Source organism: Podarcis melisellensis, assembly GCF_964234715.1.
Source record: "Podarcis melisellensis genome assembly, chromosome: 4".
Lineage (NCBI taxonomy): Eukaryota > Metazoa > Chordata > Lepidosauria > Squamata > Lacertidae > Podarcis > Podarcis melisellensis.
The window spans coordinates 46353387-46370771 of record NC_138531.1 but is presented as its reverse complement, the minus strand read 5'-3'; the positions used below and the strand labels follow the sequence as shown (position 1 = coordinate 46370771).

Sequence of the window (17385 nt, the reverse complement as noted above, 5' to 3'; positions counted from 1 at the left end):
GTGGCGTTCACAATCAGGGAATGAGGGGCAACAGTACAGACTTCTGTCCTATGTGGGAAAATTTGTAGATCTGGCACTGGCTGATCTTCTACAACTTCCTGCATATGTAAGTATGGAAAACCTTCGTTTGAGTGGTAAATCTACTCTATCCTTTTCTCAGGTGAAGAGCTATAGGGTAGGGATGTCATGAGGATTTACCGCAGCTCTACTCCCAGGAAACTATAAAGGCCTCACCATGAGCTACTCTCCTGTTTCCTCCTAGGGGTATGTGGTTAGAGGGTTGTTCTGTGCAGAGGGAGATATGGGTTTGCCTCTGGCTATGCATTCCATTTTGTATATAAAATTTTATCTTTTCCAATTTGTCCCCTTCCAAGACAGAGCTCAAACAAATGCAAAAGTCAAACAATGTGGGACTCATTGTTCAAAGCAGCAACATACTGGTGGATCATCAGCACAGCCAGAAATTAGATATGGTTTAATATTATGAATTATAACTTTGCATCTTCATTCTGGGGCCCTTTTTTTGATGCTGTTTCATTGAAGCAGGGTGACTTTTAAGCTCAGCAGCAAAGTGAAATGGTTTCCCACTGCTTTCTGAATACTGCTGTTTTTAATGCCTAATTTGTTTCAGTTTACTGTTTTGCGTAGAGAGTGACCTATTTGGCTTACATAAACAGCAGAAGGATACTGTTGACAGGTGATGGCATAGATCACATTGGAGAATGTACAGCTAGATGAACACTTCATAGTATGGCTGATGTTATGTAGTCCAATTTGTTGTCAAATACAGTACATGTTCAAGGGAATGAAAGCAGCTTGTCATATTGTGTGTGCAGGCTCCAAAAAATTTTGTATTCCTTAGCTCAGAATATTTTTGTATATGAAACTAGAATTGTAATTCTTCGAGAGATTAGCATCCCTGAATTCACTAAGTTAATGGAAGATTATATTTTGCTCAAGCAGAATACAGTGTGCATAGGATTAACTGAATGTCAGCAAGCATTTGGATGACTAGAAACAATGAATGGAGTTTAATTATGGCTGAATTTTAAATATACCTCCAAGCTACTGAAGACATTTGCCTGATTTTTATTTTTTAAAAAAACTTTTCATCTTTCACAAGCACAGTAGATTTGCATTAAGTAATTGTAGCTTGTGGCTTGCATTCTCAAGGAGAATTATGCAGGCCTCCGCAGTCCCTAGTACACAAGAGTCAGGAAGCACAAGCATGGGTGCACATCAGTATCCATGAATGCAGAATAAAAGCTATTCAGAATAATTTTGGCCTGGGGTAGAAGAAGCATGAGGGATTGAATGGATTCCTAATATTTCAGTCTTCTGTCTAATCAGCGCACAAAATGCTGGACATTGGTTTCATTTTCTGCGTGTACTAGTAGTGTACCAGTGTGTGTGTGTGTGTGTGTGTGTGTGTAAGTTATATATATATGTATACACACAACATTGGTGTGGGGCAGAAATAGGTTGATCCAATGCATCCCTAGTCCTTGCAGGGCCTCAACTTGGCAACCAGGCAGGTGGATCAATCTTCCAATAGGTATTCAAGCTTCCAACAAGGAGGGTTGTACAGGTACATGTAATATTTAATTAATTTAAATGTTTGCCCTCTGTCTCAAAAGGCATAATATTTTAGTTTACAACAGCAATACTACCAAGGAGTACTACGTATACAATTTTTGAAGCGGCTTAGTTCTTTAGGGGGTATTATAATTTTAGAATCTGCATGCCACACTTGCACATTCTTAAGGAAAATAAATTGTGCTCTTGACACTTTATGAGCTCTGGTACTTAATCTTCTATCCTGGGAAAAAAAAATCCTGACAGCAGCACTATATCAGCACTTCTGTGATAAAGTGACATTGTATAATGGTGCTTCTGTAGCAGCCATATGGCTCAGAGGGAGTGCTAGGTTTGAAGTGCTCTCTGTATGCAGAATAGAATCAGCATGGAAATCTGTACTCCTCTCTTCATGCTGTTCTCTTGTGATGCAGAGCAAAATTGCTGAGGTTACCTCCTTCGAGGACTGTCAGTCTTTCATTCTGGGGCTGAAACTAACAAGTGGCAAAGTAGAACCTAAAGGTGCTTTATGGAAAGGTGGCTGCAAATAGGTGTGCAGAGACTGGGCTTTGTGCCTTGCATGCCATTATGAAACTTTCAAATGTTAATACAGTATTTTAAACTCTGCAATATCTCCCACAGAGTTGCTAAAATTAGAGCGTTTGTCCATGATCAGCTTTTGTCCTGGGATACCAGCCCTTCATTTTGATAAGAAGCCATCTGTTAAGATTAGCTTTTCAAATTCCTTGTTCTTTCTCAACTGGTCTCAGTGCAGTATCTAAGCAGGAAAGGGGACATGTTCCTCAGGCAGCAGGTTAGGTGGTCAGCAAAATTACAATATTGCTAAAAATTGAAATTATTGTTTCATATACTAACTGTCCTACCTTAAATAGTGTCAAACAGAATTCAGTTTAAGTGACCCAAAATTCAATTAACATTTCTTCTAGTTTTTAGGAAATGGGTTTTATCGTATGCTATAAAAATATTTACAACATAGTTTTTAGGAAATGAGAAATCCCATAACATTCATTTAACCAACTCTCATTATGAATTTTGATAGAATTAACATGCAGCCACATGATTGGTCATAATTACAATAACATGTAAAAGCCAACATGTCACATTTGTACCACCGAACTGGGCTCACTACATTGTTAAAATATAGAATTTGCTCCCACAATAAGTCAGTGATGGCCACCAACATAGCCCCAAAGGAAAGGGTGATGGGGGGGGGGGCGATAGGTCAGGCAGCACTGTCAACATTAGGAGCCTCACTCCCACTGAGAACCTCTACATTTGAGGATTAAGCCTAGAAAACCACACTTTCATTATTCCAAAATGAACTGTGTTGATGGATAATCACTTACAGTTATTCCTCGCTGGAAATTTAGTAGGCATGCAAGGAGATACAATGTATCCAAGAGACAGAGGCATTGGGAAAGAGATGCATACTTTTTTGGCTTTAGGTAACAGGCCCCTGCAGACCCTTTCAAGCATCCCTATTTTTGAGGGACATCCCCGGATTTACAGAAGGAGTCCCGGTTTCTGACTGGATCCCAGAATGTCCCGCTTTTCCTTAGGACGTCCCTTTTTTCCTAGGAGAAATGTTGGAAGGTATGGAATGGGATGTCCCTATTTTTATCAGAGAAATGTTGGAGGGTAGATCTGTACAGACATGGCCAAACCACGCATGATAGACTGGTGCCAACAGCAGCTTTCCTCCCATTGTGAATAGTAGGTTCAAAAGGCCTCTATTACAATATGGACTATAGCAGGGGCAAAGGGTTAACACCCTCTTCCTCTTGCACCACCAGTGTCAATCCATCTTGAGGCCCCAATGCCAGCTATGCAATTAAGTGCAGGGGCAGCGGCAGAGGAGAGCAGCTATGCAAATGTCACACCTAGTTTGACCCATTGTTAAAAAACAAAGGAGCATTTGCCTTTTACACATGATGGAGAACATACTATGTACCTACTGATACTGTAAGGAAGCTGTCCAGAGATGGGCAGCCAACATAGCATCCTTCTGGAGTTGATGGACAAAAGTTCCAATCAGCCCTAGCGAACATGGTCTGTAGTCAGGAATGACAGGAGCTGTAGCTCAACAACAAATGGAGGTCACCACATTGGCTACCCAACCTGCAGAGAAATCTGAGCCAGATAATGTTGTAGATACATGTCTTTATAGTGCTCAAAGCACTTAAGGCACATTATTTCAGTCATCTTTACCCTCTAAGATAGGTACAGTAAGTAACACTATCCTAATACTACAGTTGGAGGGGAGCAGGGCTGAAGGAAAGAGACACAGCCTGATCTAAAGGTTATCTAGTGAATTAATGGCTAATGTGAGTTTAAGCTCAGACTGCCCCAAACCAAGCTCCCCTCCTGAGCCACTGCACTGCTCATGCCCCCTGACTAGCTCAAGGGCAAAATGGCTCTCTACACTGGGCTTAATGATGTACACTGCCAATAATAAACCACTGAGCTCCTGCTGCTTAAAATTTACAGATGCAAAATGCTGCAGTTATAAAATATATTATGCTGTTAATGCTATAAGCAGCACAGTAACTTAAACCAGTCATAAATGTTAGAAAGTTATTTTTCATGCTGCCCTAGACTGGAGATTTTATGCTGTCAAAATTGAAGCAGTTCTGCTGGTGCAATTCCCTGGTGTGAATGCAATTATATTGGTATTAAAAAGTCTATTATGGCATATGGGATGTCTAATTTAGATGAATAAAATATAAATTCTCATGTTCAGCCTTCTCACAATGTAAAATCAAATCCCCTGCAGACCACATTCTTAGGGCTATGAGTCCTAAGTGGAAGTAACGGCTCTTAACAATATGTGGGATTAACTGCTATTTCCATTTAAAATTAATGCAGTTATGTGGCTGGAAAATGGGGAAAATCTTAGTAAGCAGCTCATACATCCTAGTCTAAGGTCTAGTCACAGAACATCATATATTTTTTGGGGGGAAACATATGCAAACATTTCTTGCAATATTGTCAGTGAATAGTTTGGTTAATATGGTCATGCACACCACATACCAAAGACAAAACCTAAACCTATTTATGTATGTTAAATCTGTCTTTGTAATGATTTCCATGGTTTGCAACTTCCACTATTTATTTCTAAAGCAACAAGTTGGGAGGAATTGATTAATCAGCACCCAACATGCAAGTGGCTGTGTTAATAAAAACTGTCAAAGTAAAGGGCAATGCTTTTATTATATTCTATGTTCACAGTTATTTATTAGTCACTTTTTAAAGAATTAAACTCAAAGTGGTTTATGAAAACAATCTATATGAACTAGAAGAACACTATTATTATTAGTTTTGCTAGACTGCAGCCTCCTGAAGTCATTCCTTTGTTTTGACAAAGGTTGATATAAACTGAATAAAGTGTCCAATGAATTATTTGATTTATTTATAACCAAACCTCCTATAAAATAGAATCCAAGGAGAGGGAGCAGGGTATAGTAAACAGGAATACTGATGATGACTTGGAGACACACAATCTTAATCATTATCATGGAAACCAATAACCAACTTTATGCAGAATCTGTAGTTAACTGTTGTGAAGTCGCTCATCCCTAAACCACTTTAATCCAAAACCAAAATCTGAACCTAAACTGATCTACACTTAGCTTTATAATATATAGCACAAGTGTACACCTATTTTAAACCTAGTGTTCATTCACTTTCTATCAGTTTTTTATGGTGGTGGGAGAGAACTTAAAAGTAAATTTAAACAAGAAAGATTTGAAGATGTTGTGTAAGTAAACTTTGTAGATTCTTATATAACTACCGGTAATTGACTTTTACAATAGTAGCTGAATTACTGATTGAGTGCTTCTCAAACTAGGAATATTTCATCCTGAACACACTAACATCAGGAAGCAAGACAAGATGAATTTCCAAACAAACATGTGTGTCACAACACAGTGTCTTGTATCTTGTAATTTCAGCATGTGATATCAAGAAGGTGATTCTCACATCATTTATACCACAACTACACTTGAATATTGGATATCCCATATTTCAAGGGCTACCTCTAAATTTATAGCAATGTCCCATATTTCAGAAAAGCACTGCTCCGAGACCAAAAACCAGATGTCCTTAATTTCACATCCTGTTCTCTCCATGACCTGTCAGTTCTACTTATATATGAAACTTCCATCGTTGTAACACTAAGTTTCTGCTAAAATTGAGCCCCTGAGATGAAGAAAAGTGAAAGTGATCAGTGAGTCACCATTTCTACATCCCAAAAAAGGGTTAGCCAAGTGTTCCCAGTATAATCCATCTCCCCTCAAGAATGGGGTAGAAGAATAGGCTACCTGGTACAGTTGAGAAACACATACCAGCCCAAGCCAACAGAACAGAGATGGGGGACCTGTGACTCTCCAGATGTGGTTCAGCTTTCCTCAGCACCTGCCAGTATGTCCAACCATGAAGGGTTATGTGAGTTGCAGTCCAAGACTTGGAGGGGGACAAATTCCCCATCTCTGCAACAGAGGCTAAAGAGTTGCTGCCCCAGCCCAGATGGAAAAAGTCCATGGGTGTAGCCAGGCTTTATGTCAGGGGTGCAGAACCTCAGATAGTTAAGTATTTAACTGCCCCCCCTTATACCAATGAAAAAGTCCAGGGGCTGCTTAGGTGAGCTGGAAGAGAAGTAGCCCCAAGCATTTTTCAAGAAGCATTGAAAGACACTTCCCTGATAAATATCTGGAACCAATTCACTGTGCAGCTTTTTCCTTTGTGTTTGAAGCACTCTTCACTGCTTGCCTCCAGACAAACCCTTCAGATAACAGATTTGGAGGCTTTAGAGCAATTGTGCCTCTTGGCTTTTCTGAATGAAGCCCCTTGGGCCTTACCCCATATTAGGTCAGAATATCCATCCACCTGTTTGTGGAGCAAGGAAATAAGAGGTTGCAAATGCAAAATTGCTTAAGAGATCACAATTCCTTCCCTGTCCCAGATGTTGTCACCTTGAGGAGGAAACAACTGCACCCTTGCGTTCAAGATATTAGGGAGGGGAAGCAAGATTAAGGCAACAAAGTTAAGGCTGGAAGACACCAAATTATTTATTCTGGAGAACGTCTAGTAAGAAGGAAAAGTCTTTTCAGGCACTCATCATCATATAGAAATGGGCATGTAGAGTGGAAGAGTTGAATCATGCCCACCATTCCTGTCGCCAACTACCATGGGTTCTCTTGAACATGTGCACATAAGTTCAACCTGTACACATATAGACACTATCCACAAACCCTTTAAAGGATCCAGATGTGAGGATTCCAACTACCATCAACCCTAGTCAGCATGACCAGTGGTCAGGGATGAAGGGGGCTGTGGCACGGCAACATCTGGAGGGTCGCAGGTTCCCTATCCCTGCTTCACAGGCATGCTGCAGTACAGAACAAATACATGTGTGTGTGCATGGAAGGGGGTGTAGTAGCAAGTTCTGCTACCAACCTACATGCCTATGAACATCAGAATGTCTATAAATCAATTGGAAGTGTATAGAGCTTGGAATAATAGAATAATAGAGATGGAAGGGACCACAAGGGTCATCTAGTCCAACTCCCTGCAATGCAGGAATCTCAACTAGATCATACATGGCCATCCAATCTCTGCTTAAAAACCTCCATGAAAGGAGAGTCCACCACCTTCCGAATGAGTCTGTTTCATTGTTGTACAGCTCTTACTGTCAGAAAGATCTTCCTGATGTTCAGTTGGAATTCCCTTTCATGTGATTTGAATCCATTGCTGCTGATGTTCAGACAAACACACCTGTTTCAAGGTAGCATCTGCCTTCTACAAGGTTAGAATATCTTTAAAGAGCTACAAGTTTGGGTAAATATGGGAAAGTCAAGAACAGAGCATGATCTTACATGCACCTTGCACACCTTCCATTTCTACAAGGCTAAATGCATGAACCAAGTTTCAGTGGTTTGTAAAGACAAAAAGATCAAATATCACATCCAGAACTGTGAAGGCAGGAGCAAAGAACATCCCAAAAGAGTGGGATGACCTGTGTGGAAACAAGCCAATGCCTTCTATCTTGTGTCCAGGAAAGTCATTTTACCATTCACCAAAGCTCAACAGAGAACCTTGGTGCAGCTTATAAAGGCCAATTATTTTTAAAGTTGTTATAAGCTTTCCTGGATGAGAGTCCAGTTCCTCAGATCTGATGAACTCTAGCCCATGAAGGCTTATGTGTTTATAATGTGCCACAAGATTCTCTGCAGGTTTTGCTGCACCAGGCTCACATGCCTACTGCAGGGAAATGAAGGAAGGAAGGAAGGAAGAAGTACTAAGGCCGGGTTTCCCAAACTTGGGTCTCCAGCTGTTTTTGGACTACAGTTCCCACCATTCCTGAGCACTGGTCCTGCTAGCTAAGGATGATGGGGGTTGTAGTTCCAAAACCACAAGTTTGGGAACCCCTGTACTAAGACAAGGCACGTGACAGGGACTCGAGGCTACCTCCATTCCCAGCTTCTGCTTCAGCACCAGGGCGGCGCACAGGTAGCCGGCGCGGCCCACGAAGAGCTCGTCGGAGCCGCAGTCCAGGAAGGTGAGCGGGGCGCACAGCTCGCACAGCTCGCGGAACTTGCCCAGCGGCCTGGCCCAGTCCGGCAGCCCCAGCGCCTGGTAGACCAGCGCGGCCACGGCATAGACGCCGGCGCCGCCCAGCAGGAAGGCGGCGCGGGTGTCGGCGTCGGCGTCGCCCCAGTCCTCCTCGTAGCGCACGCAGGCGTCCACCAGCTGCTTGGCGGCGCGCAGGTACGAGTCCCGGGCCGGCGCGAAGAGCGGGCACTGCGCGACGTGGTACAGCATGTAGGCCACGCCGGCCACGCCGCCGTACAGCCCGCCCTGGCAGCCGCCCAGCCCGCCCGCCGCCTCGGCGCCGCCCAGCGGGGGCACCTCCTTGAGGATGCGGTCCACCGTGGCCGTCACCAAGGGCGCCACCGCCTCCTTGCCCTGCCCGGCCAGCAGGCTGCCCTTGTAGTCGTCGAAGCGGTTGGCGAAGCAGCGCTTGCTCTCCATGCCTGGCGCCGACCCAGCCGGGCTCCCTCGGCGCGCGGGTCGCTTGCGCTCTTGGCCCGCCCACCCACCGGGGCTCGGAGGCGCCGCTCGCTCCGCAGCCGGGAAGCCGAGCGGAGCCCCCTGGAGGAGGTGTGTCCGACTCCCGAGCAGCCCGTTCCACTGCCGGCTCGGAGCAGGGAGGCGAGGGAGGAACTATCAGGTCGTGGAGTTCTTCCCTCAGCCCAAAGCAAGGCGGCTTCTCTTCGCCAGGGCGCCTGGCATGTTCTGCCCGCGCCTTTCGCTTCCTCTCTCTCTCCAGTCCTGCCTGAAATGTCTGCAAGAGACAGCAGCCCGCCGCCGCCTCCTCCCGCTATTTCCTCTGTGGTGTGAAGAAGAGGCGGCCGCTCTCCCTCAGCGCCTGGCAGTAGCAGCAGCAGCCGCCGCCGCTGTCAGGAATGCGCCACCCACTGCCACGGCGCCCCTCCCACCGCGGTTCCTGCTCGCAGAAGTCTGTCGTGTGCGCGCGCGTGTCAAGGCGGCGGCGTGGGGCGGCGGAAGAGAGAGCCATTGTTTCAAATATATGCAGCTCTTTTCCAAAGCTTACTGTATTCTTGTCTCTCTCACACACGCCCGTCCATTAATGAGTGCAAATTTCATTATATAGGTTTTTTAATAGGGCTTCATGCAGTCTGCCGAAACACCGCTCGGATAGTGGAGGCGTGTACACACACACACAGAGAGAGAGAGAGAGAAAGAGAGAGAGAAAGAGAGAGAGAGAGAGAGAGAGAGAGAGACAGAGAGAGAGAGAGAGAGAGAGAGAGAGAGAGAGAGAGAGAGAGAGAGAGAGTGAGAGAGTATATATATATAGAATGGCCAATAAGAAACAGATACTTTTTATTTTCTTTTAGGAAGAGGAAACTTTTAATTATTGTTATTAGAGGGTGATAAGGCGTCTTGCTATTTTAATGTATTGGGTCTCACAAGTAACTTTTGCTGGCCATGGTTTTTAATGTAGAATGTGTTAAGATGTTTGAAAATGTGTTTTTAATACAAAAAGAGGTAAGTAATAATAACCTAAGCACACACACAGCCAGTTGAATTTCCATGTCAATATACCTTAGTGCTTCTTTTCATCCTCAGCAATACATTACAATACTTGAACAGGGGAAGGAATTTCATCTTGAACAGAACAAATGGAGGAGATGCAGTACCAGAAAAGAGAAGCTCTACTGCTAGCACAGGTGCACTTCCTCTGCAAATTGCTACACTAGGCAGCTCTTTCTGAACCCACCGTGGCAATGACCTTGCTGTTATTAGAGGAAACTGTAAAGTCGAAGCAGATTTTCACTGACTGCAGCCAACAGTGTCTGGCTGTGCTTGCTATGAGACATTCGTTTTAGAAAACTGTATGAGGTAGTGCCAAAAACACATACAATGTTCCTATTCCCTGGTTTAGTGTCCTTTCCCCAATTACATTTTCTTTAAGTTGCAAATCTAGATAAAAGCATGAGCTTACCAGCATTTACTCCCTGAAGGCAATTTGTCTATAAATACTTCACAGGTTATCTGACTCGGCTCTGCTAAGCTTGTGCATTTGCCAAGGTTCACAATGAAGTGCAGATATAGGACTTAACGGACAATGTATCTCCTTTAAATACATTTAGAATGTATTAATTTTAAATGCATGATAGTTTGTGCCAAATTTCATTCACCTCTACTTACAAGAGTGGTAGGAAACTTTATTGGAGCATGGGCCACGTTATCCCAGTGGAAAGCTGTTAAGAGCTGCATTCCAATAGTGCGCAGGGAGAGACCCATACATAATGACTCTTCCTAACCCAGAGAGATGCATACCATCACATACACACACAGCTGTTTCCCAGAGGCATATGTTTACTTTTTAGTAGCATCCCTTAGTTTTCACTTTTAATCTTCTCCCTAGACTTTTAAGAAAGAAAATTTACTTTACAAAATGAAGGTCTTCCTTTATTCGCTTCGAGCAAAAACAGCACCCAGCAGAAGAATGCAAAGAACATCAATGCATGGTTGAACTGAAAACCCTGCCTTACACCTCTTCAAACTTGAAAATGCGCTTGCATCTATAAAACTCCATGCATGCAATTGCAAGATGCACAATCAACTTTTGCATATTTGAAAATTTCAGGATCAATATTCATGCAGCTGGAGTTTTTCTTACTGTACTTCCTAAACCACATTACCTTGCAGAGGGAGCAGCTTCCTATGCCGTCAACTCTTTTCTCTTCCTGCACCATGTGTGCTACTAGACAGTTACTGTTACAGATACCTTGGCTTTCAAGGTTGTTTGTATTTCTTAAATATTCTGCTTTATGAAGTGCTTCCTTGTATCTGTTCTGAATCTTCCAGCATTCAGCTGAGGCAGAAAGATTTCTCTCTATTTTCTCAAGACCTTGTATAATTTTATACACCTCTCCTCTATCATATCTCTCTTCCACAACTTTTTTTCTAAACTAAAAAACCCCCAAATTTAACTTTTTGTCATAAAGGAGTTATTCTAGCCTCATAATCATTTTGCTTGCATTTTTCTAGTTCTACAATATCATTTTTGAGGTGTGACAATCAGAATTGGCACAGTGTTCCAAGTGCAGTCACACCACAGATTTGTATAATTGCATTAAAATATTGCCGGCTTTATTTTCAATCCTTTTTAAAATGATTATTAACATGGAATTCGTCCTTTTCATAGCTGCTGCATGCTGCATTAACATTTTCATCAAGGTATCTAACATGATCCTGAGGTCTCGTTCCTGGTCAATCCCTACCACTTCAAACCTTGTAAATGTATATGTAAAGTTACCCCTAACTCCAGGTCCCAGTACTGATGATTGTGAGAACAATCCATTTATTCCTACTATCTGCTTCCTGTTCTTTAACCCCAGAGTAAAAAAATATTATTTATTTATCATTAGTATTGATAAAGCAATGTGCTCCTCAAATTCTTTTGTGCATGTGTCTGTTTACTCACAAGTAAACCACACTATGTCCAGTGGGTCTTATTCCCTTGTAAATTTTTAAGAATTGCAACCTCATATATTTGTACTTACCAGGTATTTCCATGCATTTGCTCCTTGCAGAATATTTATTCTTTTCACCACTATTCTGATTATAATCTTAACAGGCAAGTTGATTAGCAGCTAAAGAACCACAAGGAGCGATCTTGTTGATGCAAAAGCATATCAGTTTAAATAAGTAATTAAGGGCCATTTATTTGATTGACTGAGTGATTTGTGGCCAACTCATCTGTCCAGTAGTCCTTAGCAGGGACACTCTCTTGACTAACTGACATAGACAGCAACACGTATCTCTGAGGTCCTTCTGTGCATTAATGACAACTATGGTCAGAACAGGGATGTATTTAATGTCATGTTTCTTTAGCTAAAACTGTTTTTAATTTAATTCAGTTTTGGCTCATACAGTGCTTTTAAACACTCTTAAGAACATGAATAATTCATTGTGAATGTTAATTGTGTGTCCAAGTGCTTTATGGGATCAACATTAGCATTCTAACCTTAGGCTAAGCCAGATGTGACAATACATTACAAAATATATTTACCATGGTGCTATATTTTTGGAATATATTAATTGGAATACAAATTCAAATTAGTGAAAATGAAGTCTAAAGCCCTGCAATTAACCCTTTTGCTGTGATTTCTGTGAATATGCTGAAGGAAATCCTGTAAACACATGGAATGCTAATCTCTCATTTAAAAAGCATGAGTTTAATTATTTTAAGATAGTTATGTAAGTGAACTGATCCAGATTATGCTGGGTGCTGCTTGCTTAAAAGTTACATTTAGATGGTTGCAGGAGGTGGGGGGAGCTACAATTCAGAACTGGGAAAACAAATATGGCAACACTGAGGATTGTATCTAAAGCAGCACCAGAGGAGCTCTGTTTATGCAATGACACTTTCATTTCCTTCCACTGCACACATACACAGAGAGAGATCTTCTCCCCCAATCCTCTAGAGGCTAGAACTGACTTTGAGGGCTTGTGGGGGCTGAAAGAGAGAGGCGAAGTGAGGAAAATCTGTTTTGCTAGTGTATGCCTCTTAGGAATAGGTGCACTGGATACCACCCTTAAGCAATAAAGTGGGCAAGTGTACACAGAGCCAAGAGAACTACCTAGGAAAGTTTTGCATCCTCTAGTGCTATTACATCTGGGATTCATAAATATCTCTTCTTCCAATAGTCTCAGTCCAGACGGCCTGTTTATTAAAACTCACCTCTAGTTGGTCTGTTGTTTGCAGATCCTTTCCATTTCATTGATATTATGTGCTGTCTTTTCTAGACTCATCATTCTGCTCCCCCACCTCCCCAAATAATTATCTAGTCTTCTTCTGGATAGCTTCTAGCATACTTTGCATGTTCCTTGATAAGGACAAGGATTGCCCACCTGCTCCCATTAGGGCAAATTCATATATTCTAGTAGTTGTACTGCGGCAAAAAAGAAAAGAAAAGCCAGGAGTGAAGAACTGTCATGGATGAAGAACTGTCTGTGTCAGATCTCAGAGGTTTAAATGTAGGACAGAGTGAGCCATGATTTTACAAAGTATCAGATGATGCACCGAAGTGCACAGCATAGCAAAAAAAGAAAGTTAACTTCTCTTGGCTTCCTCATATCATTGCCCTGTCAAAATGGTTGTGTGGATTCTACTTCCATCAATTCTGTGGATCATGTGTTAACGAATATTGCTAGCAGATACAATAAAACAGTCATCTATTTTTCATAGCACTGTCTTTTTCCTGACTCACAAAAAAACCTTGTCCCAGGGGCTAGATAGCAGTGAAAGCCTACAGGCACAACACATATTTTGCCTTAGTTACATTTTGATGATAAAGGCAGCAGAATGAGAAAAAACAAAAAAATCAGGTTTTGGACTTGTGCCTTTTCTGAGAACAACAACTCAAAGTAGTTTTAAATCATTGGTTCCCAAACTCCCCTCTTGCGCCACAGGCCACTTGAAAATTGCTTGAGGGTCTTGGCCAACCACTTTTACTGCCTTTATTGCTTATTTTATTGTACAACAATTTGTATTGCATAGAAGTCTATAAAATTCATACTGTAAGTGTTCTCCACTGACATTCCATGAGCCACCGCTGGACCACAGGTGGTTCATGGACCACAACAGGAATTTAGGAATTCCTGTTTTAAATCAATGTACTTCGCATTTGGTGGATGTGCATTCAGACTGACATATAGATTCAGACAACGCAGTGACAGATTATAATGGCAAAACATGATTGCAGGGGCACAGCTGAATAATTTAAAGGCACTTTAAACTGACTTCAGCCAGAAAGGCCTTGGGAATACACACCTTCAGACTAGAAGAGTTGGACAAGGTGGCAATAATACATTGCATTGGCAGTATGGTGAATTTGTACCAACTTAGCAAGACAAAAATAAAACACTTGATACAAAAAGGTGTGTTGTAGGCTAGTGTTGCTATAGTGGGGAAAGGGTTCAGGGAAGGCAGGTACAGTACACCCACAAACACCAACACACAGCTTGTTTTTCCTGAAGGAAGTAAAAGTCTGGATTGTGGATCTGGAAAAGGCAAAATCCTCCAACTGGGCAGCAATGTAACAGAACACATTTGATCAGGCAGGGAGGGAACAGCCTGAGAATGCCTGACCTAGACTGAGAATTTCTCACTTAAATATTTCAAAAGGTATGGTTATGTTTGCAATAATACTTTTTGGTAAATTATTTCATTTTTTATTATTTTTCCCCAGATCTTTTAAGTATCAGTGTTTCATGCAAGGTAGAACATCTATCTATCATCTATCTATCTATCATCTATCTATCATCTCTATCATCTATCTATCTATCATCTATCTATCATCTATCTATCTATCTATCTATCTATCTATCTATCTATCTATCTATCTATCTAATCTAATCTATCTAATCTATCTAATCTATCTAATCTATCTAATCTATCTAATCTATCTAATCTATCTAATCTATCTAATCTATCTAATCTATCTAATCTATCTAATCTATCTATCTATATCTGTGGTGCATAAATGAGTATCAATTCCCTGTGGTGGTTCTCTAACAGAAGGTCAAAATAGTCAATTATCTTTCAGCAGAGTCTTTTCCTGTATTCCCACTTGAATTTATTTTTGTTCTTCTTACACTGTACATTTATTCTCTTGATACATGTACTGTACTTCTCAATAAAGATTAAATTTAGACAACATCTATATTCATATAAAATGTGAATAACATCTATAGCTATTTTCAGACTTTGATATGTATTTTATTTCAAATACTGTACAATGATAAATATATTTGTAGTGCATACCATGAGAGTTTGTTTCACTACAAAATACTTGAGTGCTGTGTGTGTGTATTTAGTGTTATTTTTCATCATATTTGGAAGTATTTCAAATTACTCAGCATTGAGAAGTGCTTTTTTATCTCAAATATCTACCTGAATATTCTTCTCCATACTTTCTGCCTTTGTCTGTTGGCATCACAGCTAAGCAGTCCCTGGCACAGCCTTTTAAAAGCAAAGCACATTTCTACATGGTGTCCTTGGCTATTGTCTTAGGAAACTGTCTTTTAAAGTGCTGCTTTACAAAATGGATACCGTGATACTAAACTGGTATGATCATCTGAAACAAGCTGATCCAGAACTATGCCTTTTATAATGTGTCACTCAAAATTAGAGGGAGCAGAAGGTTGCAAAATTGTTTATGTTCCACTGTGATATTTTCCCTATCTCCAGTAAGAAGTATACACATTAAAACAGAGGTGATTAAATTATTTTTCTCCCTTTTCTGGCAGTGAAACAAATTCTGTTTAAAACACTGATTCATAAGGCTCAATTTGTATGGATTCATTTCTCCTAAACCTAATTTGCAATCCAACGGCTAAACCTGACATCGGTGTTTAACTTCAGATGGGTTCCCTATTGGGCATTCTCCTCAGCCTCAAGTCAGTCCCTGTGCTCTCTCTCAGCAGGTGCTAGACATGTTTGGCATTCAGACCTTCTGTAAAGCTTTCTAAATGTGGAGGCTTTTTCATACTAGAGAAAATTGACAAGTTAATACTCCTGTGCTGAAAGAAGCAGCAAAGCTAACATAATTTTGCTTGGTTTTTGGAACTGGCTGGGGTCAGGAAGGGGGGGCACTAGGTACAAGATGTACTGAAGAACTGAGAGGAAGCTGTGTATAGCTGTTTAAATGAAGAAACTCTACTATATAGTGCCATCATTTGAACTGCCTTTCCCTGGTCACCACCTGCCCCATTTTCCAGTTTCAGCTGGGCCATCCTTAAGAGATTTTACAGCCTGAGGCAAGGGATAAGAGGACGCCTCCATGCCACTTTGGACATTCAGTATCAACACGAAGGCATTAGGACAGTGTCCTGGTTAGGGAATGCAAGCAGGGCTCACACAGCTCTATCTTCTGTCACTTTACCACTTGTATTTTTACAAAGATGCTGCAGAGCACCTGAATTAAGCTTGTGGACCACTCATGGTTCATGGACTGCAGTTTGGGAATCCCTGGTGTACATGAATCAAATATCTAGATCCTCAATGTACACAACCATAATCCTAACCATACACAGTCCGTGATCCAGAATCCCAGTGCCTGATATGTTGGGAAAGGTAAGGAAGCACCTGGGGCTTTTTAACCTTTCCACAGCTGACAGCAGGCTAAACAACATCTGCAGAGGATAGTAGTAGTGTCTCTCGACCACATAATTTGTCTCCCCAAATTATAAACATCCTGAAAAAAGGTCTGTGAATATAGTTTGCCTTAGGTTACCTGAAGGCCTTGTCTGGATGGCTGTCAAGAACCAGTGGCGTAGCGTGGGGGGTGCAGGGGGGCCAGCCGCACCAGGCGTAACATCTGGGGGTTAGGGTTAGGCAAATCCATGGGTTAGGGGGCGCAAATTACTTGCCTTGCCCCGGGTGCTGACAACCCACGCTATGCCACTGCCAAGAACATTTCCAAATCAATTTTTGTTCACATGTATTTACTGCTCCTGTGCTAAGCACTTCTTGTCCCCATGTTATTGCTACAAGTCAACTACAGGACCCTTCCAGGCTGCTGGAATTTGGGGGGTGGGATTCAATCACATTCTGGCAATTCAGGCTGCACAATTAAAGCTGATTTGGAGCTCTTATGAAACAAAAGACTGGGCTTCTTGCAATAATCAAAGCAACAGGGAAATGCACTGGAAACTGGGATAACACTTGCTTGATGCGACATTGTCTAAATCTCGCTGCCAGCAAATCAGACAGAATACTCATTAAACAGGCTGCCTGGAAGCAGCCACAGTGTGCAGAAAGTGTCAAGGACTGGGAAAAGTTTAATTTGTAATGATTACAGCTTGTGTCAATGCTTTTGTTCAGAATTCAAATAAACTACAAACACACCCCTTACTCTGGGGTGCATTTTGTGATGGCAGCGGAAGCTTCTGCTTGCTTGGCTTTTCATTTTTGTAAAATATGCAAGCATCTAAAACTGGTGGTGTAATAGACTTCTCGCAGATTCTGTCAGGTATGTTTTTTATTCTGTTTGAAACAAATTGCCTTCTGGGGTTCTTTACCTCTGACTCAGTCACTGCATATGTATATATATACAGAAATGAATCACAGAACCATAGTTGGAAGGGACACCAAGGGTCATCTAGTTCAATCCCTGGCCATGCAAGAATCTCGAATGAGCTGCATTTCAGTAAAATATACCAGCTTGATGGAGTTGGCAGAATCTGGGCATCCAA

The 17385-nt window shown here is 41.7% G+C and overlaps 1 protein-coding gene across 2 annotated transcripts in view; it reads right to left on the bottom strand.

Moving 5' to 3' along the window:
• LANCL3 (LanC like family member 3) overlaps positions 1-9090 on the bottom strand; it is a 27954-nt gene extending 18864 nt beyond the window's left edge. The window contains exon 1 of one of the 2 annotated variants that reach the window (XM_081908998.1): positions 8062-9090. In XM_081908998.1, the coding sequence (XP_081765124.1) occupies positions 8062-8625 (564 nt within the window). In that variant the 5' untranslated portion in view covers positions 8626-9090. The remainder of the gene's footprint in view (positions 1-8061) is intronic. The other variant, XM_081908999.1, reaches the window with a different exon arrangement.
• Between the last annotated feature and the right edge of the window lie 8295 nt (positions 9091-17385).